This window comes from Cetorhinus maximus, chromosome 16 (genome assembly GCF_964194155.1).
Source record: "Cetorhinus maximus chromosome 16, sCetMax3.hap1.1, whole genome shotgun sequence".
Lineage (NCBI taxonomy): Eukaryota > Metazoa > Chordata > Chondrichthyes > Lamniformes > Cetorhinidae > Cetorhinus > Cetorhinus maximus.
Genome location: NC_135894.1, coordinates 59954050 through 59979655, shown reverse-complemented (window position 1 = coordinate 59979655; position 25606 = coordinate 59954050). Strand labels below are relative to the sequence as shown.

Sequence of the window (25606 nt, the reverse complement as noted above, 5' to 3'; positions counted from 1 at the left end):
TGGGAGCACATGACACTGAAACTTGCCCTGTAGAATTTCATTAGTTCTCAGTGAGGAGAATTAGATAGAACCTATTTCAAACAATTTTTGGAGCATTTAAAAGGTTAGTGGGAAATGTGGAGAAGCACCATGAGATGTGATACGAAGCTATACAGGCCAGCTGTTCCCAGGTTCATCCAGTAGACTTTGCTGAGAAATGTCAACACTACTGTTGGATTAGGTATCCCTGAGATATGGAGAGCAAAATGTTAGCCAGTACTCCTAATTTAATATGTAGTGAAGTCTTCTGCTACTTATGTCAACACAAGAACACCAAATAAGTAAGTCTGTCAGTCCACAACTGTTCAAGATCTCTGAAGTATTTTGTACAATTTTGGGCACCACACTTAGGATATATTCGCCTTGAAAAGAATGCAGTGCCGATACACCAGAATGTTACCAGGGCTCCAAGGGTTATATTATGAGGAGAGATTACATAGACTAGTCTTGTATTCCCTGGAATATGGAAGGTTTAAATGCTTGCATTACTATTGCCAATTGCATGGGAGGTGCTATTGTGATGTCAGGAAACCTACAAGAACAGGCTTCCCAAGTTCCCTGCAGAATTTAAATACAGGGAGCCTTTAAATGGGCTTCTAACCCACAGGCAGCTTAATTGATGGGCTGGACTCCTTTCAGACTGGAAGCCTGCTTTTTAGAGCTGAAGCCTATGAGGTCAAGTGAGAGGGACTGTGGGTGGAGCAGATAGATCCAAGTGTTGGGGTGTGGGAGGTTGTCATGTATGGGGTGGTGTATGGTGGTCGGTGGGTGGGGGCAGAGCAGACAGATCATGGTGAAGGGACATGGTTTACTGGATAGCTCGTTGGGTCTGAAAGAAACATTCTTGCCCTTTCTGTCCTAAAATAGTGCAATAAAGGCCTCCTTTAAGTTGCTGAATTTCCTGGCTATACGTGGTTAAGGTACAAATGAATGTTAAAATGCAGCCACGTTTAAATGACAATCCCACTTTCCGTGACTGAGTTGTTTGCCTGACCTTTGTCATGCCTCTGTTAAAACTGGAAGTGGCGGGTTCAAGGCAGGTTAGATTCCTGTTCCAGATTTCTTGCATTTTAACTTCTGACACAACCCAAGCCCACTCATTTTTGGGAGTTGAAATTCAGCCCCAGATTAATATGGGATTTTGATGGTGTATATGTGATGTATTTCCTGGAGCATTATCAGTTTAGTCCTATGTTACAGGGAAACCTAATGAAAGACACCTTTTTCATATATATTACTTAGGGCCACTGCAAAAATAGTCCTGTCAATATATTGCCTGTTTTGCACAAACATTAAATCCTTCAATTACAAGCATTTGCTTCTCATCCATAACAGCCTTGACTCACTTTTGAAAATATTCTACAATTCATTCTCCAAGGCATTCTCCCAACTTTACCCTAATCCACCCGTATGTTTCATGTCAATGTAGATAATTCTTCCATCAGCAGAGATGTGGCTTCCTAATGTTTGCCACGATGTTTCCTTCAACATTCCCTTCTAAACATAGTCTCATATTTTCCCACAGTTCTCCCTCAGTGGCAGGATGTATTGCCATTACTACAGCTAAGAATTTAAAACAAAACAAATCTTGAAATAAAAAGGCTTTCACTAGTAAAAGTGACCATGAAACTGTCAGATTCTTGTAGAAATCCAACTGTTTCATTAGTGTACCTTAGGGAAGGAAACTTGCCATTTTTATGTAGTGGCTCCAATCTGACATTGACATGGTTGATTCTTAACTGCTCTCTGAAGTGGACTAGCAAGCCACTCAGTTGTATCAAACCATTAGAAAGAAACAAAAGAATAAAGTGAGATAGGCCACTTAGCCGTGACCTAGGGATTAAATCTGGACACAACAAAGGTACACCCAGCTTGATTGACTTACAAAGTCCTCGTCACTTAATATCTGGTGACTGGTAGCAACGCTGGGTGAAGTGTTTCACAGACCAGTCAAGCAACAACTTGGCATAATCATAAATAGAGAATTATATCAGCCAATGCCCCAGATTCTTCCATCACCATTGCTGGTAATATCCTGCCCCACTCCTCAAAGAGAGCTGAACAATCCCACAATTAACAGATCAAGACCTTACCAATACCAGTAGCGAATGCTGGTGGATGATTAACCAACTAATGGTGGAAGGAGAGTACATGAATATGCCATCCTAAACCATGGCAGAGCCCAGAATGTGAATGCCAAAGACAAGGCTGAGGCATTCACAACCATATTCAACTAGAAGCACTGATCTTTCTCAACCTCATCCTGGGGTACCCACCATCACTGATGCCAGTTTTTAGTCAACTCCCTTCATTCCATATGACATCAAGAAATGGCTAAAAGCACTGGGCACAGTGAAGGCTATGGACCAGACATGTGCTCTAGATCTAGACACGCTCTTGGCAACAACACTGGCATTCACCTGACAAATGGAAAATTGCACCGGTATATCCTGTCCACAAAAAAGGACAAATCCAAACCAACCTTCACCATATGTACGAATTAAAGAAGGTGGTCCATCACCATCTTTTCCAGGCAACTAGGGATGACCAATAAAATGCTGGCTTTGCCGGTGATACCTACATCCCAAGAATGAATTTTTAAAAATGACTTTTTAAATGTAAATCTTGCCAATGTAGCAGTTGTTTATTATAGTTATTTATATTTAGAGTATAATGAAAGAAAAGGTCCTGATTATAGTGCATGGAATGTTGGCATCATCCTCTTAAGTCACATTGTACTCTGCACTCCTTCCTGTTTCAATCATCCAGCTTATTGCAATCGCCAAGACATGGACTGGAATATCTCCATTATAGCGATTATTTTCAGTTATGATTAGTATATATATCATACATAAATATGCATGAACAGAAACAATGTTATGACAATAGCTTGTTAATTTTGAATATCCAAAGTTATAATGTTCTACATGTAATATTCGTGAGGTCTTATGGTGCAGTGAGTAGTGCCACTGCATCTGAGCCAGAAGCTTCAGTTTCGAGTCCCAGCCTAGGACTTGATGGCCAAGGAAGGTACATTCACAATGCAGCCAAAAAATTGATTATCAACCTGCAAATCCTTCCAACACATGACAACGACAGCCAGTAAGAACAGGAGAGATTCCTGGTCAGCCAGGTGTTGGAATGAACAGTGAAGCCTCTATCATCACTATCCATGGCTCCAGACTACAATGTACACATAAAAGTGTATGTTTCCACAGTAACTTGGACTCCCTGAGTGAACTGTAACACACCACCGCATGTAATATTATGGTAATTGCTTCAAAATTGCAAAGGAAAAGTACTATTGAGGCAATTAAAATATTAATTGTGAAAATAAATAATTTTATTTTTTAACAGCTGCAGAGAAGAACAAATTGTACAGAGTTTGGTTTTACTTGGAGATCAATGCTGTTCCAGCTCCACCCGAACAGTGTCTCTGTGTAACCTGTGCTGTGCAGGTAAGAGAAATGCAAGAATATCAATTGCAACTATATTTGAAAAGGTCAATAAATGTGATCTAAGTAATGTGAATATTTTTAGAATTTAAATATGACAGTATTATTTCCAAATCAAATTAACGTTTAGTTAATTACAATAACAATTGATACCTTGAAGTTATTTGAATGCAGTGATCACATTGGGTGTGAATTGGACAGGAGGATAATCAAGTCAGATGACAGTGCTCAAATATTTATTACTGCCACTGGACATTGAAATAAGATTATGGCCTTGAAATAATTTCTAGATGTCTTTTTAACATGTGTAGTAGTATTTTTGTTCAATACAGTTTTATTTGCACTACTATTTTTGGCCTGTGTTTTAGTGAATACCAGTGGACAGGACTTCTAAACATGGCATCCCTGCTATTGTAAATTTATTGTGTGATTACTTGCAGTTTATTATCATTAATGTATGCAGTCAGTGGTATATTGTGACGATTGCCACAGATTAGCAATTTGTGATAATCAGGTACAGTAGTATAGTGGTTATGGCATTGATATTAGCAACCCAGATATTGAGGATGAATATTAACCTAGAAAAATGATATATCTGGATCAGGTGGTGGGGTTAAAGTATGAGAAATTTGTTTCCCAACACTGGCCTGCACATTTCCAGCTTTAACTGAGGTCGGAAGTTATCATGCAGGTTTTCAGCTTTAACTGGTTTTGGCACGGTTTCCAGAGCATTGTTTGTTCCCATCTATTTTGCACCAGCTTGTCCTGTGAATTGTTGAGATGTTAGAACCTTGAAGAGCAGATAGATGTGCGCCCTCCAACATATTTTCTTGTGAGAAAAGAAATATGGTTCATGGGGCTGATTTTGTTTTTTGTGTGCTTTCTTTCTGGGCTCACCTTTCCAAATGCAAATACAATCATTGTTCCATCTCGAAGTAGCAGTTATAGTGCACTGGGATGTAGCATGGGCAAAAAAACAAAACTCAGAAAGAGCAGTTTTCTGAGAGTTTAGCTTCAGTCATTGAGGAGGTTCTTTGTGACCTGCTTAATTGGACGTAGTGAAATGCTAGATCCACAAAACTTGGCAGACTTCCTCAGACTAATAACATTTTTTTTTATCTAAACGCTTCCACTTCTTTTGACTGTTTGACACGGCTTTTATTCTGCCCAACATCCCTTGACAAGCAGAATGGAAAGTTCTCCAATGGGGTGCATTCTTTGGAGACCCAAGCCTTCTGGTGCAACCCTCCTGGTCAACACTTTGTGCAGAAACACATCCAAAGTGGCATCTGAAAATTGAGGTGCTTTGTGTTGTTGGCCAGCCATTTTCAGTGTTACCCGCTAATAATCAGCCAATTAAAATAGCAGCTGCAGCCTTTAGGAGCTGCAACTATGTTTTCTTTATTATCTCCCATTGACAGAAAGTTCCCATTTGTTCTATTGCTGTAAATGTATAAAGAGGCCAAACTGAGGAATTGTTGCAAGACTTTCCAAAGCAATGTCACTGAATGCAAGCTTTTATTTTCTTCAACTGCATCATTTTAACAATTCAGAAATGTAACTATTTCCATGAATTGGTTTTTCAAAATCCAACATTCACCATCTTAGTGAATTAGGATGTATAAATTCATTTTCTCACCATCTCCATTCTCTGGAGATGAATTGCTGTCCTTGGTTATTAAGCTCTTTGAGAGGCATAAAGTGAGCATTATTACAAGCAGATCCAGATTAACTACTTTCATGTTGATAGGGCTTGAAAAAACTCTGAAATATTTACCCTGTGAAAAACTGAAAAAGTTTATGTCACTAAGATAAATATAAAATTTTTAAAAATGTCCCAGTACCTGTAAGCAGAAAATTAATTTCTGCCCAAATTCTAGTCTCAGAAAAGCATCCTATTCATTAATTTCTCACACTAGCCACCTCATGCCCTCTAAGTGCAACTTTACATTTTTGATGAGTTTTCACTATAAATAAGACTTAAAATGCTCGGACTAATTTAATGGAAGGACTTTAAAACAAGCAAAGGTGGAGACTTTCTGGGCTGATCATGCTTTGGACAAGTCATAACATTTTACTTGCTATGTTGGATAGTTTATCAAGCAGTGCCTGAAGCAATAGCCAAATAAACATTAGATAACCTGTTCATACTGCACCCTTGTGGACTCATTCTTTAGGCATCAGTTGCAGACTAGCCAGCCAATAGTCACTGCAAATAAATTATTAATCTTCTTAAGAGTAGAAGGGGTAACATCCAATACCTCTGTGAACCTATTAATAGACTCTGGAAAAATCTATGGCCTGAATTTTTCAGTCGGCGTGCGGGGGCAGCCCGACACGCCGGCGCGTAAAATGACACGCGATGACGACGGGCGTGCATTCCGACGCCATCGCACTGTCTCGCGATCTCTTGTTCAGCGGGCGCAATTTTGTACATTAATTCATTTTAAAAAAATTCTGTGAAACAAGTGGTACAGCATGCTATCAGTTTCCTCTAGAGATTTGGAGCCAAATTTTGGTTGAGCGGGGTATTTCGCAGTGTGCCTGCTTAGTTAGCCTTGCTCATGGATGTTTGGGTTTCAGCATTTTTTGCCTACAAAGTTGCTAGAGGTCTAAACTGATGACAGCACTGCGAAGGCAACAGGGCATGCCAACTGGTGAGCAACTGGACAACTAATCAATCTCGTTAACCAGTGAGATTTAAGGATTGGGAAATACACAGGAAAGATACAATCATTGTTCCATCTCGAAGTAGCAGTTATAGTGCACTGGGATGTAGCATGGGCAAAAAAATGAAACTCAGAAAGAACAGTTTCCTGAGAGTTTAGCTTCAATCATTGAGGAGGTTCTTTGTGAGCTGCTTAATTGGGCGTAGTGAAATGCTAGATCCACAAAACTTGGCAGACTTCCTCAGACTAATAACATTTTTTTTATCTAAATGGGTGAATTTAATGTCGAATCAGAAACAGAAAGAGAAATAAAGAAAAATTGGATAAGAGGGAGAGAAAATAAAAGAGGCAGGAAAGGTAAGCATTTTTAAAAATTGACATTTTAAAATCTACGACAATAATCCAGTAGCTGAAGGAATGGGACTCCACGGCTATTGTTTAGTTTCTGGGCAAGAGAGGTTGATTGACAGTCATTAACAATAGCACTGCATTAAAAGGTACTTAGGCTAATTATTACTATACTTAAATTTTCATGACACATTTAATGGGTAACTAATATACAAATTCAGCAACTTCATAAAAATCATGGGAGGTTAAATGTGAGCTGTCATTGCCTGAAGCTAATAGCAGCACTTAATAATTTGTAGGAACAGAATGCAGTAGAACCCTCCCCCACTATCTTAATGCCCCATCTACACCATTCCTAACAGGCCAGGAAGGGTAAAAATTGATCATAAAATGTTGCATTCAATTTTTTAAAAAAAACTGTTAGATCTTTGAACAAGCTGTACTGATATAAATAATAACATTATCTATTGAAATAAAAGCAACATACTGCGGATGCTGGAAATCTGAAATAAAAACAGAAAACGCTGGTAAAACTCAGGAGGTCTGACAGCATCTGTGGAGAGGAATACCGTTAACGTTTCGAGTTCATATGACTCTTCATCAGAACTAAGGAAAAATAGAAATACGGACTCGAAATGTTAACTGTATTCCTCTCCGCAGATGCTGATTTGACCTGCTGAGTTTTTCCAGCTATTTTTGTTTTTGTTTCAGATTTCCAGCATCTGCAGTATTTTGCTTTTTTCTTTGGGTTGAGTTGGGTCCAAGATGGCATGGTTTGCTAATACAAATTTTGAATTGAGTTTTACCTCTGTGGCAGATTTGGCAATTCAGTATTTGAGCTAAAGAAGTACACAGTACACCAGGTACTCTTAATAATTAACCAAACAGTCTGGCTTATTAATAGCACCTAAAGAACTAGAACTGGCATTGCAGATTGACATTGTTATCACTTTTTCCAGATAACCTTCCTAGGCAGTGTACCAAAAGGACATAGTGGTTCAGGCGAGACAAGTGGCTGGAGGTTTAACAGTACCCTCTGTTGGTAAACTGCATGGTTTGGAGCTGTTAAACACCAGCAGTACTGTTTGTTGTTCAGAAGCAGGAAGCTTAACATTGATACAATCCTATTGGGGACTGTTAATGTTCAAAGAAATCTGAACGTTGAGTATTATCACTGACAGAACTATGTTAGAAGATTTCATGTTTTTCAACAAAAACAAACATTATTGCATACAAAAATAAATGAAACAAAGCAGGCATAACTAACAGCACTATGGGCACCATTTTCCCCCTCCGGGGAGTTGTGCGGGAACAGGTGCAAGCGGGCGGGTTCCCGAACGGCGCTTCCGGTTGGGGGCGTGCCGCCATTTTATGTGGGCGGGCCAATTAAGGCCCACCCAGCGTGTTGTGCGCCCGGAAGTGCTATGCGCTCCCTGTGTGGGCAGGGTGAGGGGGGGGGGATTCCCTGAGCCGAGAGTCCGCTCTTCTGCGCATGCACGTGAAAGAGCGCACAGATCTCCCTGAGGCAAAGTGCTGCCTCAGGGAGATCGGCTCAAATGTGAAAAACAGATTAAAGAATAGAAAAAATTTTACTGACATGTCCCCTCATGTGACCATAAGACCATAAGACATAGGAGCAGAAATTAGGCCATTCGGCCCATCAAGTCTGCTCCGCCATTCAATCATGGCTGATAGGTTTCTCAACCCCATTCTCCTGCCTTCTCCCCGTAATCTTTGATCCCCTTACCAATCAAGAACCTATCCATCTCGGTCTTAAATACACTCAATGACCTGACCTCCACAGCCTTCTATGGCAATGAATTCCATAGGTTCACCACTCTCTGGCTAAAGAAGTTTCTCCTCATCTCTGTTCTAAAAGGTCTTCCCTTTACTCTGAGGCTGTGCCCTCGGGTCCTAGTCTCTCCTACTAATGGAAACATCTTCCCCACGTCCACTCTATCCAGGCCTTTCAGTATTCTGTAAGTTTCAATCAGATCCCCCCTCATCCTTCTAAACTCCATCGAGTATAGATCCAGAGTACTCAAACGTTCCTCATATTTTAAGCCTTTCATTCCTGGGATCATTCTCGTGAACCTCCTCTGGACCCTCTCTAGGGCCAGCACATCCTTCCTGAGATACGGGGCCCAGAATTGCTCACAATATTCTAAATGTGGTCTGACCAGAGCCTTATAAAGCCTCAGCAGCACATCCCTGCTTTTATGTTCTAGTCCTCTCAAAATAAATGCCAACATTGCATTTGCCTTCCTAACTACCGACTCAACCTGCAAGACCTTAAGAGAATCCTGGACTAGGACTCCCAAGTCCCTTTGCACTCCAGACTTATTAGTTCTCTCCCCATTTAGAAAATAGTCTATGCCTCTATTCTTCCTACCAAAGTGCATGACCATGCACACTTCCCCATGTTGTATTCCATCTGCCATTGCTTTGCCCATTCTCCTAACCTGTCCAAATCCTTCTGCAGCCTCCCCTCCTCCTCAATACTACCTGTCCCTCCACCTATCTTTGTATCATCTGCAAACTTAGCCAGGATGCCCTCAGTTCCTTCATCTAGATCATTAATGTATAAAGTGAAAAGTTGTGGTCCCAACACTGACCCCTGCGGAACTCCACTAGTCACCGGCCGCCATCCTGAGAAGGACCCCCTTATTCCCACTCTCTGCCTCCTGCCAGGCAGCCAATCTTCTATCCACTGTCACTGACACCGTCACAATGGCTGGGCCATGTCCAAAACTTTTATTTGAAGAGTATGTTAAGATTTTAAAACCCTCATGAAACCTCATCCCGCCCATGGATGAGGTTTCATGTTTTTTCTGAAGGCTGCCTGGGCTCTACGCCAGGTTCATTAAGTGTTTTAAGTACCTCACTAATGGCCTTAAGTGGCCGTTGACAGGTTGGTGGGCGAGCAGCCGACTCGGCTGTGCGCCCGCCGACCTGAAAATCTAAATGACGCGGGGTGACGTCGGGACGCATAACCAACGTCACCCCGGATCACTTTACGCATCGGCGCGCGGGCCCCGCCCCTGTTCGCCGATCGGAAAATGCTGCCCTGTAACTTTTAAAGATTTATACTATACACTCACTTCTACTTTTTACTCCCCCCCGCCCCAACCGTCTTCCTGCCCCCACCACGGCTCCCTAATATAAAAAATTCTTTAAGGTTCATTCACTTTTCCTGGGACCAACACAAAGTGTATACCACAGCCCTCTGGATTATGTAATTCTAAATGCTCTGCTATAACATCCTTTATAATAGACTCTAACATTTTCCCAATGACAGATGTCAAGCTAATTGGCCTATAGTTACCTGCTTTTTGTTTCCCTCCCTTTTTGAATAAGGGCGTTACATCGACAGTTTTCCAATCCTCTGGGACTTTTCCGGAATCTAAGCGTTCTTAAGAAGATTACTACCAGTGCATCCACTATCTTTATAGCTACTTCCTTTAATATCCTAGGATGCAACTCGTCAGGTCCAGGGGACTCATCAGCCTTTAGCCCCATTAATTTCCTGAGTACATTTTTCTCTAGTGATAGTTATTATATTTATTTCCTCCCCCTCTTTTGCCCCTTGATTATTTAGTATTGGAATGTTATTAGTGTCTTCTACCACGAAGACCAAAGCAAAGTATTTATTCAACTCCTCTGCATCGTTCTGCAGAACTCGCCAGGGTTGCCTGTTGCTTTGCAGGCTTCAGGGGCACCGGGGGGCCGGGGCGAAGGGCCTCCCCACCACGAGGCGACAGGTGTCACGCATCGTCGTCGCCTGCTACGCCCTTTACACCTTGGCGCTTCAACGGGGAGACAAGCGGGCTGACGAGGAGGTGGAGTAGCTGCACATCTCCTCCGATGAGGAGGATGCCTATGGGGATGAGAGTGAGGAGGTCCTTGAAGGCAAAGAAAGCAGAGATGAGGCCCTCGTACTGGCTAGACCAGGCAGGTGTGCTCAAGAGCCCCTCATAGCTGCTAGATTTGTGGAGGATGATGACGTGCAGTAAGGTGACCCCATTGATCCTCACATCGCACTTGTGAATGTTTGCTTCCAGTCTGGCTTATGGCAGCGCCAATACCCTCTGAGAGAATGCTCCTGTCATCGGGATGCAGTGGATGCCCTAATAGTCATTTGATTGCAGGAGGATGATGACGACATCCAGTGAGTAGACTCCATAAATCTTCACATAGCCTCTGAGAATGTCTGACTCCTGTCTGGCTGAGGGCAGCTCGTTTGTGCTCCATGATCAGGGTCATATCATAGAGATACAGCCATGAAACTTTAGAAGCATCTGATGGTTTCTCCACCTTCAGTACCTGAGCCCTTCAGGAGCTGGAGCACAGCATTGGTGGTCACGGATGATGAAGAGATGGAGGCCATCCCCTCCTTAAATATGATGAGAGCACACAGAGAGAATGAGAGAACTCTATGGCACCTGTCCACTGCATTCTGGCAGCAATGACAAGCACCGCCAAGATGCAGGCATCAGCAATGTTTCCAGGGAGTGTGAGGCCAGATCATCACTTTGGTTTGAAGGCAGCACAGAGCACAGGGAAGAGACCCTGGACTGAGACACCTGCCTTTATCTTGTGCAGAAAGGTTTCACATCTGAGTGACAAGAATACTGCTCATTAGATCAAGGAGCTATAGGCAGGGAGACATTCTTGGGAGTTTGCTGACGATAGTGAACAGCATGTAGAAGTGATTAACATCTGTGCCCAGGCTGTGCAACTAATTATCCTTAACTTTCTTAAATCTGCCGTTATGTCTTGTTGCTCCCCAGACATCCACAGCTGAGGTGGAGGCAGCCTGCTGACTGCGACACCCTGTCTGTGATGACTTTGGGGTAGGCGTCCTCTGGAGGGCTGAGATTTGGAAGGCCCCAACCTGCTTTCGGGGTCATACTGTGTAGCAGTGGCACCCTCCTCGGCCTGTGGAGTTGGAGCTGCTGTCACAGGAAGAGGGGAGTCGGATGGGTCGGACACTCTTGGGGTCACCTGGATGGATGGACCCGGAGTGCACACCTGATGATCCACCTCCCTATGGGTGCCCGAAGGCCCCAGGCTGACTCCTTGAGGAGCAGGGGTAGCTGGAGTAAGATCGAGCTGCCTAGCACCCCTCTCATGTACGCACTGTTGGAGGCCAACTATGGCACTAGCGATGGAGTTAAGCCCACACAGCATTGCAGGAATGAAGTCCTGGACCAAGGTCTCCATGGCGGCTACTGCCCTACCAGTGTTGACCTCAGTGAATGCCAGTGCTATCACCTCAGCCTGGAGGCGGACAGATTCCTCCATCGTACTTTGCAATCTGAGGAGTGCAGCGGGCATCCCTTCCTGATGTTCCCGAGCTTGCCTTTGCAGCTGCAGCAACTGTGACATGACCGAGTCCAGAGGCTCTTCATCTGACTTGGACTCAGCAACGTTCTGGCCTTCTGCAGTCCTCTGAGTGCCGGACACCTGGAAAGTCCCTGCCGCCACCTACTGTGGATCAGACTGCGCAATGTGCTCACCAGATTGTAATCCCAAGGCTACTCTAAAGGTAGGTCCCACTGAGGTGTATGTCTCTGCGCTGGTGGAGGCTGTGGGTGACAGGACTTCAGGGAGGGTGCCTCCAGATTCCTCTTCAGAGGTTTCTTCGGGGCTTGATTGGAAACCCTGGGTCATTGACTCTGTTGGCTGTTTGGCAGATGTGCCTGCGGAAGCAAGGAGAGATAATTAGTGCATGGCAGTGACCTGTGAAAGTGAACACATCACTCACGGCATGGTTGTCTGATGGATGTTCCACTGCTGGATCCTCACTTGGTAGAGCAGCGCCGATCTCACCGTCAGCACAGGACCGGTCCAGATTGTGGCCGGCCAGCTGGATGGCTCTGTTTTCTAAGTCCATGAGGACCTTGATTTCGGGCGTTCTGCCACCGATCTACGACTTCTCTCTCTTGTTTTGTGCCAGCTTGTCCTGCATGGACAGAGATGGAGAAAGTGTAATCAGGAAGCCTGCCAGGCCAGATGATAAGTATGCCTGGCCTGTGTGGGTTCTGAGTGGTCCCATGGATGGGATGAGGACAGTGACGGTGAGTGTGAGAGAGTGAATAGTGATGTCCCTTGAACCGGCAGTGAGTGAGGGCCCTGTGGATGCGTGATGAGTTTGTGAGTGTGTGAGTTGAGAGTGATGAGAAGAATGACTTACCCTGGCAGAACAGAGGAGATCATTCATTCTCTTGCACTGGGTGGCTGTCCTCTCCTGAAGGGCATTGGCACTGACCACCGCTGCCACTGCCTCCCAAGCTGGATTGGACATGTTGCTGCCCATCCTGCGGCCAGAGCAAGGCTACAGGACATCCCGGTGGGCCTCCACCGCATCCAGCAGTCACTCGCGGGACCTGTCGTTGAAGCGGGGGGCTGCAGTCATTTTCCTTTGCTGGCCATGTCTCCCAGGCAGCGGTGGTGAGCTGGCGGCGATGAGCACTGTGCTGGCGGCTGCCTTTTAAACATGGCAGCTGGCGTGATGCAATGGTGGGGTGATGGTGGGCGGGCAAATGAGAGCCCGTCCACCATAGAAATGACGTGTTTCCCAGGAATGCATAATTAATGTGGCAGGCTTGGGCCGATACGGCATGAAAACCCGCCATCGCCATGGGTGGGCAGAATATCATTTTGTCCATCCGCTATCGCACATAGTGCAAATTTGGGAAAATTCCGCTCATTGTTTCTGAGCTTCATCTGGTTAGGTGTAATTTTTCACCCGCTCTTTTGAATGGTCTATTTAAAAATGCAAATTGTTCCCTTTATACCTCACCTTCTATTTTCCTATGTTTATCTAATTACCATTTCAAACCTACTTCTATACATCAAAGGCTCTAGACCAACTGGGTTTGATCCAATTAACACACACACATATAGACACAGACACCACTAAACTCTATTTTAAAATAATTTTCGATAGCATTATAGACATTATTATATCTTCTTGACATCCCCCTCCTTATTGAAAAATGAACCGCCATAATTCTAAAAGACGGCTTCCTTTTTATTAACCCATCTTACACTAGGCAAATGGTGGGGATGATGCAGAGTCTACAGAGGGATATAGATAGGTTAAGTGAGTGGGCAAAAACTTGGCAGATTGAATATAATGTGGGAAAATGTGAGCTAATGCACTTTTGCAGGAAGAATAGAAGAGCTGAATATTATTCAAATAGTGAAAGACTGCAGAAAGCTGCAACACAGAGGGATTTGGGGGTCCTCGTGCATGAATTCTAAAAAGCTAGCAAAGAAGTTCAAAAGGTAATAGGGAAGGCAAATGGAATGTTGGCCTTTATTTCAAAGGGAATGGAGTATAAAAATAGGAAAGTCTTGCTAAAACTATACAAGGCACTAGTTAGACCACACCCAGAATAATGTGAACAATTTTGGTCCTTTTATCCAAGGAAAGATATATATTGGCATTGGAGGCTCACCAGAGAAGGTTCACTAGATTGATCCCGGATATGGAGGGATTTTCTTATGAGGAGAGGTTGAGTAGGTTGGGCCTGTACTCATTGGAGTTTAGAAGAATGAGAGCCAACCTTATTGAAACATATAAGATTCTTAGGGGGCTTGACAGGGTAGATGCTGAGAGGTTGTTTCCCCTTGTGGGAGAGCCTAGGACCAGAGGACATAATCTCAGAGTAAGGGGTCACCCATTTAAGGCAGAGATGAGGAGGAATTTCTTCTCTTAGAGAGTAGTTAATCTGTGGAATTCTTTACCACAGAGGGCTGTAGAAGCTGGGTCATTAAATATATTCAAGGCTGAGATAGACAGACAGATTTTTAATCAGTAAGGGAACCAAAAGTTATGGGGAAAAGGCAAGAATGTGGAGTTGAGGATTATCAGTAAGATAAAAGCAAAATACTGCTGATGCTGGAAATCTGAAACAAAAACAGAAAATGCTGGAAAAACTTAGCAGGTCTAGCAGCATAGGTGGAGAGAGAAACAGAGCTGTTCCTACATCTTATGGTCTTATGGTCTTAACTATATACTTACACTATTACATTACCAGAAGCATGCATTAACATAACAATATATATATACAAATCCTTGGTATCAGAAGAAATCTTTCCAGTTCAGTGTTCAGGCTTTAAAATGTCCAATTTTCTCTTTAAGCTTCAAACTCTTGATAACGCATCTGCAATCAGATTGTCTCATCCAGTGACATGTATTATCTGTAGATTAAGTGGTTGCATTAATAAACTCCACCTGAAGAGCCTTGCGCTTTTGTCTCGAAATTTGTCCAGAAACTTTAAAGGATTTTGGTCTGTATAAACAATTGTTTCTGACAAATCGTTTGCTGTGGAGATATCTATGTGAGATATCAAAATGCTGCAATTCCAACGTCTCCTTTTCAATCGAATACCTTCTTTGTTGTGCATTCAACTTCCATGAAAAATAAGCTATCAGTTTTTCAATTCCAGTGTCATCTTCTTTTAACAGTGCAGCCCCAATGCCTATATCGCTTGTGTCAATGGCCAACTTAAATTGCTTGACGTAATTGGATACTGCCAAAACTGGTGTCATAGTTAATATAATTTTCAAACTATCAGATGCCTTCTGACACTCCAGTGTCCATTGAAACTTCTTGTTCTTTTTTAATAGTTCAGTCAGTGGAGCAACCACACTGCTAAAATTTGGTACACATTTTTGGTAAAACCGACTTATGCCCAGAAATCTCAAAACTTCTCATTTTGTTGTAGGTACTGGGAAATGCACGATAGCCTTGACTTTCACATCTCTTGGAGCCACCTTACCATGTCCAATGGTATGGCCTAGATACGTAACTTACGCTTTTGCAAATTCACTTTTAGCCAAGTTCATCACCAAATTAGCTTCTTGTAATCGAGTAAATAATTCTTCCAGATGTTGTGAATGCTCCTCTCATGTCTGACTGAAAACTATTAAGTCATTAATATTAACAGCACAATTGCTTAGACCTGCATTTACTTTGTTTGACAGTCTTTGAAATGTCACAGGTACATTCTTCATACAAAATGGCATGACTTTAAACTGATATAGTCCTTTTGGCATCACAAAATCGGACATCTCCTTTGCTCTCTCCGATAATGGTACTTGCCAATATCCTTTTATCAAGTCAACCTTTATGATAAATTCTGATTGTCCCACTTTCTCAATATAATCCTCCAACCATGGCATAGGATATGAATCTGCTTTTGTCACCGCATTCACCTTTCAATAGTCCATACGCAGTCTTTGTGTTTTATCTGGTTTTGGTACCAGTACAATAGGTAAACTCCAGTTACTGCAACTAGACTCAATGATATCATTTTAAAGCATGAAATCAATTTCTTTCTGTACTTGTGATAACTTTGCTGGATTTAATCTATAAGGGTGTTGCCTTATCGAAGATGAAACTTCTACAGACACATCATGTATAGCTAAATCTACCCTCCCCAACTTAATTCCACAAATAGCTTTGTGTGACTGCAATAGCTTTTCCAAATCACTTTGACACTTGCTTGGAAGGTAATTACATTTAAGTTTTCAAGTAATCCCTCATTATCCATTTTGATTAGAGGAAAATCAACTTCAGAGTCCTGCATTTCTATCCCTTTCTCATTATCTTCCACCACTAATACCTCTTTTTGTTCCTCTTCCCTGTCAAAGTACTTTTTAAGCATATTCATATGACACACCCTCTGCTTCTTTCTTCTATCAGGAGTATTTATTAAATAATTTACTTCAGTCAATTACTTTTCAATCCTGTAAGGCCCACTAAAACTTGCCATTAATGAGTCACTAAGTACTGTTACAGAACTAGCACTTTCTCTCCAGCAGTAAAATTCTGAGCTGAAGCCTTTCTGTCTGCTTTCACTTCCATCACTTGCTGTGATGTACCATATCATAACTCACTGATACTTCTTCAGACAGCGAAGCATATATTTCATGTGCCCTACCCACCAACCTGGATTGTAACAATAATGTTCAGTTCTCCTGTGGCCATTTGATCTGTTTAGCTATCTTTTCAACTGAAATAAAAAATGCTTCAACATTCCTTTCCTCAAACTTTGGAAGAGCTTGTACAAATTTCACCATTTGCCCACTGGGTTCTACTCTGGAGATAAATCCTTCCCTTACCTCCTGGCATCTCTTTTTTAACTGCCAACAATTTCAGTTGGAATTTTCTCTCTTTCTTTTTATCTTTCCTTCTTCTCTATCTTCACAATTTCTAACTCCCTTTCCTGTCTTCTTTCTTGCTCCTGTCTTTCTGCCTGTTCCCTTTTGAATGCCCTTTCCCTTCCCTTTTCTTCCAATTCAATCATTTTCATTTGCTACTGAATTTGAGCCCATTCCAATGAACCACCCCTTGGAGAACTCTGTCTCTCAGGTATTCCTTCCAATTTCAAATGCTGTGCCATCACACTTCCTAGCCCACACAGGTAATGCCAATTGTTGTTTACCCATCAACTTTGTTAACTTACTCTTGGATACTTTTTGTAACCCAATAAGAGTTATATCTTCTACTCCCAGACAAGTCTTAGCAACTACCAAAGCCATCTTGCAGTCTCATCACTTAAAAAAACCTCACCAACACCTGAATTTAAAGTGCTTCTCATACTCATAAGCTTAAGATTCACCAACCTAAAAAATCAAGGAATTACAAATATATCCCGCAAAGAGCCCCCAATTATTATGACACAGCCAATGGTAAAGATTGAGTTGTTCAAATCCAAGAGAGAAACTTGAAACAACTGTCATAGCCCACTTTTGAAATTTGTATGTTTTGAGATGCAGGTTTTGAATTCAGTAGTAATAAGACCACCGAGTCTCAAGAGGCTTTTTTATAAAACTAAATTAAACATTTATTAATATAAAAAAGATTGTAAGCACATACATATGCCTACAAAATTACAACTAAGGTGGAGGCAATGGCGTAGTGGTATTGTCGCTGGACTAGTAACCCAGAGACCCAGAGTGATGCTCTGGGGACCTGGGTTCGAATCCCGCCATGGTGGAATTTGAATTCAATAAAAATCTGGTATTAGTGAAGCCCATATCCTGTGAATGAATAACGAAAAAATAACTACAAAAATCCCCTAATTAATCTGACTCTCAGTTAGATACACAGATTCAAGCAGACCCCTGGCAAAGTACACCCTGGGCATCTGCATTCAAAACGAGTTTCTTTCAGCTCACATTTGCCTTTTTGAATGCAAATTCTTATTGTCACTAGGTTTTTTTTAACTTCAAATATTCTAACAATAAGACCCTTTCAAAATACCCACCTTACTAGTAAGCTTAAAACAATAAACACATTGGGCAGAATTTTGCCCTTGATGGGCGGGTAGGCCCCACCGGCTCAGCGGCGGGTGGGCAGCTGATCGCCGCTGCCGAAACAGGCCCCACCGCCATTTTAATTGGGCGGGCCAATTAAGACGGCAGCAATCAGCGTGCCGCCCGACGGGAAGCGCTATGCGCTTCCTGTGCGGGGGGAGGAGGAATTCCCCAACTGTCAGAGTGCGCATGCGCGCGAAAGAGCACACATCTCCCTGAGGCAAAGTGCTGCCTCAGGGAGATCGCTGAAGGCTGGCAAATATAAAAAATAGAACAATAAAAAATTAATTAACATGTCCCCCTCATTTGAAAATGTCACACATCTCGGGACATGTTAATGAAATAAACAAAAACTTTATTAAACGTTTTTAAAACCGCTATCAAACCTTATCCCGCCACTGGATGAGGATTGTAAAAAAAAATCACCTACCCGCCTGCCCATTGGGCCCATGTGCCGAGCCAAAGTTGGCACGACCCCTCAAAATCGGGCAAGTTAAAGGCCTTAACGAGGCTTTTAATTAATGGCTTAATTAATTAATTAAGCGCTGGCGTATGGGCTCCGCCACCCGCACGCCAGCCAGAAGATTCTGCCCATTATTTCTGAGCTTCACCTGGTTAGGTGTAATATTTCACCCACTCTTTTGAATGGTCTATTTAAAAATGCAAATTTGCCCCTTTACACCTCACCTTCTATTTTCCTATGTTTATCTAATTACCATTTCAAATCTACTTCTCTTCTATACATCAAAGCCTCTAGACCAGCTGGGTTTAATCCAATTAACACGCACGCACATAGACAAAGACACCACTAAACTCTATTTTAAGATAATTCCCAATGATATTATAGACATTATTATATCTTCTTGACATTCTTCAGATCATAAAACGAGATTTTAAATGAGACATATCTTAACCCAAAATCTGTATGAGGCCATCTCTGAGCATGCTATGATGTCATGCAGATGATTGAAGCTTAGGGAGATCCTCTGGTTTCACTTTATCTGGGTGTTTGCTGAGAAAGTTGAATAGTTGCAATCTAGATTTTGTGTGGTGCAGCTCACTGAGCTTGTCTAAGCCAAAATAAATGATAATTAGTTAGACCTGCAATTTAAGTAGAGAAAATGTTAACTTCATCATTCACAATGTGGAATGTGGGTGAGACTTAATCTCAGTTTGGATTTTGTGAGGGAACATAAATTGTGAGGTTTGTTCTAGCTTGCAGCTAGTGGAAAAAAAATTTAACAGTTCCCCTCACGGGGACTTGTGGTAAAAGAAAGCAACCAACATATTAGATTAGAAGTATTGAGAAAGTAACCAGAGCAAGGGACTGAGCATCCACAGTCAAGACATAGTAAATGAAAGCTTTACCTCTGAGAATAACTAGAATTGAGGAGAATTAAAGTAGTTTCCAGAGGACTGTGGCATAATTTTGGGTCCCCGCAGAAGTAAAAACTTTTAGATTGAGGTGTCTTTCAAGGAAAAGGCTTGGGGAAAGTAAGGAGTAAAACTGAGTGCCTGACATATGCGGTTATAACCTATAGTGTTAAGACTGCTTGTTTTATTTAATTCTTTTAAATACAATAAAGTTTGTGTTTTGTTGAAAAACATGCAACCTTGCGGTGCAGTTCTGTTGATTACATGATTGGGTGTTCAAATTTCTCTTTAAATGCTAATGGTCCCAAAGTGGATTGGAACACTAGTTTCACTCTCCCTTAGACGATCATGGAATTGTTCTTGCAATAATTTCCATATCATTCCCAATGATTTCAATATGAAAATTAAGATCCTACTTGTTGGGCGGAATCATCCCAGATTTGCACTAAGTGCAGTAACAGGTGGGGAAAACAACATTCTCCCAGGTCCCCAGCATGCAGAGGACTGCTGGAGGCCAGAAATCTGCTGAGTCTGAGTCAGATGACGAGCCTCTGGGCTCGGTCATGTCACAGTTGCTGCAGCTGCAAAGGCAAACTCAGGAACATCAGAAACAAATGTCCGTTGCACTCCTCAGATTGCAAGGCGTGATAGAGAAGTCCGCCCGCCTTCAGTCTGAGGCGATAGCGCCGACATGCCAACGCACCGAGGTCAACACTGGATGGTGGTCACCATGGAGACCTTGGTCTAGGAGGTCACTCCTGTACTGCTGTGTGGGCTCAACTCCATTGCCAACGCCATAGTTGGCCTCCAACAGTGTGTACGTGAGAGGGGTGCTTGGCAGCCAGATCTTACTCCAGCTACCCCTTCTCCTCAAGGAGTCAGCCCTGAGGCACCCATAGGGAGGAGGATTAGCAGGCATACCTGCCCCCTCATCCTGCCCCCCCGCCTCCAGGTGACTCCAGGAGTGTCTGGCCTATCCAAATCCCCCTTTCCTATGACCTCAGCAGCACCAGCTCCACAGATTGAGGAGGGTGCCACTGCCACACAGCAGGACCCCTAAAGCAGGCCAGGACCCTCCAGGTCTTGCCTCTCCAAAGGAAGCACGCCAAGGTCATCACAGACTAGGTGTAGCAGTCGGCAGGCTGCCTCCACCTTTACTGTGGATGTCCAGGGAGCACCAAGACATAGTGACAGGGTTAGGAAAGTTAAGAAGATGTAGTCATGCAGCCTGTGCATGGGTGTTAATCACTTGTACATAATGTTCACCATTGTAAATGAACTCCCAAAAATGTCTTCCTGCCTATGGCTCCTTGCTCTGATAAGCAGTGTTCTTGTCACTCAGATGTGAAGCCTTTCTGCACAAGATAAGGGCAGGTGTCTCAGTCCTGGGCCTCTTCCCTGTGCTTTGAGCAGCCTTCAGACCAAAGTGATGGTCTGGCCTCACGTTCCCTGGACATGTTAGTGATGCCTGCACCTCGACAGTACTTGTCATTGCTACCAGAATGTAATGGGCAGAAGTCACAGAGTTCTGTCATTCTCTCTGTGTGCTCTCAGCACCTTTAAGATGGGGCTTGCCCCATCTCTTCAGCATCTGTGACCAGTGACGCTGTACTCCTGCAGGTGTCAGGTGCTGAAGGTGGACAAAGCGTCAGGTGCTTTGATATGATATGACTCTGATAGCAGAACGCAAGCGAGCAAGCAAGGACAGACAGGAGTCAAACATTCTCAGAGGCTATGTGAAGATCTATGGAATGTCCTCACTGCATCTTGTCATAATGCTACTGCAATTGAGCGACTATCAGGGCCTCCACTGCGTCTCAATGACAGGAGCATCCTCACAGAGGGTATGTGTGCTACCATCAGCCAGAGTGGAATCAAACGTTCATAGATGCAATGAAACGATCCATGGTGTTTTCTCACTGCATGTCATCATCATCCTCCAGAAGTCTAGCAGCTATGAGGGCCTCCCAAATGTGCCTGACTCATCTAGCCAGCACAAGGACCTCATCGCCTACATCGTCGCCTTTGAGGACCTCCTCATCCTCATCACCATCAAAGTCATCTTCAACGTAGGAGACCTAGTTCCTTCATCTCCTCTTCAGCCAGATCCTCTCCCCATTGCAGCGGCAGGCTGTAAAGGGCGCAGCAGGCGATGACGATGCATGACACTCTCTCTCTGTGGACTATATTGCAGGGCTCCACCAGACCTGTCCAGGCACTGGCACTTCATTTTCAGCATCCCGATGGTTTGCTCCACTAAGTTGCGAGTTGCAGCATAAGCCTCATCATACCTTTGCTCTGCTGCCGTCTGAGGCCACCGCAGGATTGTCATCAGCCACATCCTCTGCGGATAGTCCTTGGCCCTAGGAGCCAACCCTGCAGCCTCTGTGGACCCTGTAAGATGGCAGGGATCTGTGACTGACTGAGAATGTAGGTGTTGTGGACATTCGCTAGAAACGTATACAGACCTGCAGGATGCGTTTATGGTGGTCACATGCCAGCTGCACATTCAGCGAATAGAGGCCCTTGCAGTTGACATAGTTGACCTCTTGTTGCAATGGAGACCTGAGATCCACGTGAGTGCAGCCAATCACACCCTGCACCTGTGGGAAACCGGAGACCTGGGCAAATCCAGTCGCTCTTGCATCCTGGCTCCTTTGGTCCCGGGCAAATGGAACAAAGTTTTGTGCCCTTGCGAAGATTGCATCCGTGACCTCATGGATGCATTTGTGGGTGGAGGCTTGCGATATCGCACAGACGTCACCTGTGGAGTCCCAAAAGGAGCCACTGGCATAAAAAATGAGCGCCTGGTCACTTTCACTGCCACTAGCAGCAGATGCCCTCCATGTCCCCGTGCCGCCAAATCCTGCAGTAGCTGGCAGATGTGACCGACAGTTCCCTAGACATGCGCAGCCTTCAGCGACACTGGTTGTCGGTCATCTGCAGGAACGAAAGGTGGCACCTATAGACCCTGAGTCTAGCTAGGCAGCAACCAATGATGGCTCACTGTGGCTCTCCAGTTGCGTGTGTGGAGCCCCAGCTGCCTTTCTTCCTGAGGGTGCTGCTCCTCCCTCGGCGCAGCCAGGCGCCTCTGTGGCTCTCTTCTCCGTGGTCTCTGCTGTCTATATGCCACGTGGCATACAGCTAGTTCACCAGGCTCCATGCTGCTGATGTCCTCCTCCTGCGGGATGAAAAAGAGAGCCACGTGGTTTAGCTTGGGTGTTCTAAGAACCTTGCTAGGTTAAGTCTGAAGACCCCTTAACACATCCTGGAGAGTGCTGGCCACCATTTGGACGGCCAGAGTTTAGTGAGCTGCATGGCTGCCCGAAACCTCACCCACCTCTGCCTCACTGCACCTGACTGATTGGTGACAGTTGCCCATTGGACAATTGCCCATTGCCTATTGGAGCATGCTGTGCTCTCAGCTCAGGGACAGGCATTCTCCTAACCTGCACTGCAAGGCTGCACTGTTAGATTGAACCATGGGGGAGACTGGTCCAAACCGGGATGATGGCATTGCAAGGAGCTGTGAGCACCTCCACCAGTGACTGCTCTACAGCCAGCTTTAGCAAGAAGATTGTACAACGTGCAATTGTTCTGCAGTCCACTAAAATGCTCTTTAGTTTGCAGTCTGTTCCCAAGGGATGGAAAATTCTGGAGCACTTGGTGGCACTTTCATGCCTCTGCGTTGCTTGGGCGGGCAGATAAACTCGAGGCCCAACTCCATGCATGTCAATGTGGCTGCATCTGAGTTGTCTCAGTTGCAGAGGATTATACAAGATTTTCTAATGTGTGGCCGCTTTCCTCCCCACCCCGACCCTGCACTGCCTTCAACCTCAAGGTAGCCCTCGCCACCCTGCACCCCCACCATGTCTCAAACTTGAAGTCCAACAGGCAACCCGGGCGAGCACTGTGCATTGTTACTCTTCACTCATCTTCGAGTTCCCCTTAGCAGCTCGCCAAGTGCCCGCCTTATATATGCTGTTGTGAAACATGTTGGCGTGCAATCATACTGACTTGGGTAGATGGATCCAGCGGGGTAGAATGATTCTGGCGGGCTGGCTTTATAATGATATGCGGATGTATTACAATGAGGTTCCCAATGTCCAAAGGCGGGAATCGTGGCCTGCCATCGATGGTCTGAACAGATGATCGCAAACTGGTTTCATGCTGTCGTGAAACTGATTTCTGGCCAACTTGCCATGTTATCTGCTCACACCGCTGAGCACGCCCAACTCCAGTGGGCATGGAAAATTCTGCCCGTTGTTTCCAAAACAAGAAGATTGCGCAGTGAATTTTCTGTCAGCCAATCAAATATTCCCCTCCAGAAACACTGGGAAATCAACTGTACCAAATGATTTTTTTATACGCCCTTGTTTTCTAACTATAAAAATGGGATTGTATTGTTTGTGCATGAAATCCCATGTTAGTTACGCTTTAATGCTCCGCCAGTTGTACAAGTGCCAGAAAATGCAGAAGGCCACTACTTGCACTGTGACTAATTGAAATACAGCTACAGCAGTGCTAAGATTCTAATTTGCTTGAGTCATCGGCTTAAATATTTTGCTAACACTGTGCCAGGAACCCAGTGTTACTGCCAGAAATAACATCAGGCATATAATTCGTTCATCTAAATATTTCTCTTCATTTACACTTTAGCAAAGCTGGTTTCAATGGATGCTTGCTTGCCCCTGACTTCCATTTTTACTATGGAGAAGGAAGTCAAAAAGTCAATGCAAGGCAATCTACTAGAAATCCACATCTATTCTAGCAATCCTTGAATATGGTACACAGTTGCTTATCCTCACATCACCATTCTATTCAATGCAGGCAGTTCCTTTTACAAGCAGAAAAGATTACTGCTATAGGAAGATTGGGAATTTTTTTGGTGTTATCTTGTGTATAACTAGTGCACAAAGAATGAGGTGAGTCTCCGAGAGGCCAAGTTTTTTTTACGATGTCTGTTGTAAACTTAATTTGTTGAAAAAAGATAGAAAAGCCACACCACATCTAAATAGATAATTTCCAGGTTTGTGGGTGGGAGGAAGGAGAAGGGAACATAGTTAAGCTATTAAAGTTGGTCTGATTTTTAGATACAGTTAATCTGTTTGCTTCCACATTTCCATTCCTGATTAGTCAGGAGTGTCCAATACAAATATTGTTGTAAGGAATGTTTATTGGTGAAGCACCAAACTAATGGGGAAAAAAGTCAGTGTAAATATTATACCACTACCTTCTCAAGGGCAATTAAGATGGGCAATAAATGCTGGCCTAGCCAGTGACACCCACAGCCCATGAACAAATAAATAAAAAATAATCATAATAAATATTCACTACCTTCAGGAAAGTACCCTTATGAGACCAATATGAAGTTTTCGGTGAACACAATATTGTATATATTCTAGGATCAATCTAATTCATTGGGTTTAGTTAAATAAGTTCTAATGTGGAAAAATTAATGCCTCACTCCAATATATGGAAAGGTATGAATGAACAGCATATTTTAAACATTTCATTTTCTCCTCTTAAATCTTCCACATAATGCACTGTTCTCCAGTGGAGAATACTGACATTGTGCATCTTTTTTGACTGACTTCATAGTAATTAAATATATAATGGAATAAATTTATATCATCCATTTTATGCTATCATTTAAAGTCAAAATTGCCCCCCAAATAACCTGCTCTTGCATCTTTATTTGTTTTTGATGGAGCTATGAATTGCAAAAAGTCTTGGGCCACTTACTGAATTTATCTCCCTGTAGCAGAAGGCACCCAACCTTTGGGTAATGATGTTTCCGAACACCATTGAGATCAGGAACTAGCCATGTGTCTGCTCATGGCTCATAAAAATAAATTGAATTTTCTTCTGGCAAATATACATACATTATAAAAGACAGATTGATAGCGGACATTTGATTTACTCAGAATGTCCTCTGGTTAGGTATTGTCCTCATATGCCCTGATTGACTTAGATTGATTCTTAAATGGGTAAGTCACTTCAAGTTTCTTTTCCTAATACAGGAAGGCTGACAACCGATAATTTCTCAATTTTGCGCTGCATATCATGTCAGATACACAGCTGGGTTTAGATAATTTTTGAAGAAATAATAACGTTTATGCTGATTTTTCTCTCATTTACTGCTGCACTCAGAATTCTTCTCAGCATGATGTTGCCGAGCCCAGTAATATTGCTGGATCTGTGCAATGGTGTTTCATCTTGTTCAAAGACTGATAATTGCCATTTAAAGGCATTTCTATCCCTATATCTGCAAATTTGCAGATGTTGTCCATGTAATCTTTTTCAAATAGATGCAATCGTATTATAGCTTTATTTTAAATAGAGCATAGCAACAATTGAAGGTGTGTGGGCTACTTTACATTTGC

At 43.3% G+C, this 25606-nt stretch overlaps 1 protein-coding gene across 1 annotated transcript in view; it reads left to right on the top strand.

Annotated features, from left to right (window-relative positions):
* The window catches only part of LOC144691873 (cilia- and flagella-associated protein 47-like), a 647761-nt gene that overhangs the window by 421143 nt on the left and 201012 nt on the right, over nt 1-25606 (top strand). Inside the window, exon 49 of the mRNA XM_078560450.1 lies at nt 3397-3497. Within this exon, the coding sequence (XP_078416576.1) occupies nt 3397-3497 (101 nt within the window). The remainder of the gene's footprint in view (nt 1-3396; nt 3498-25606) is intronic.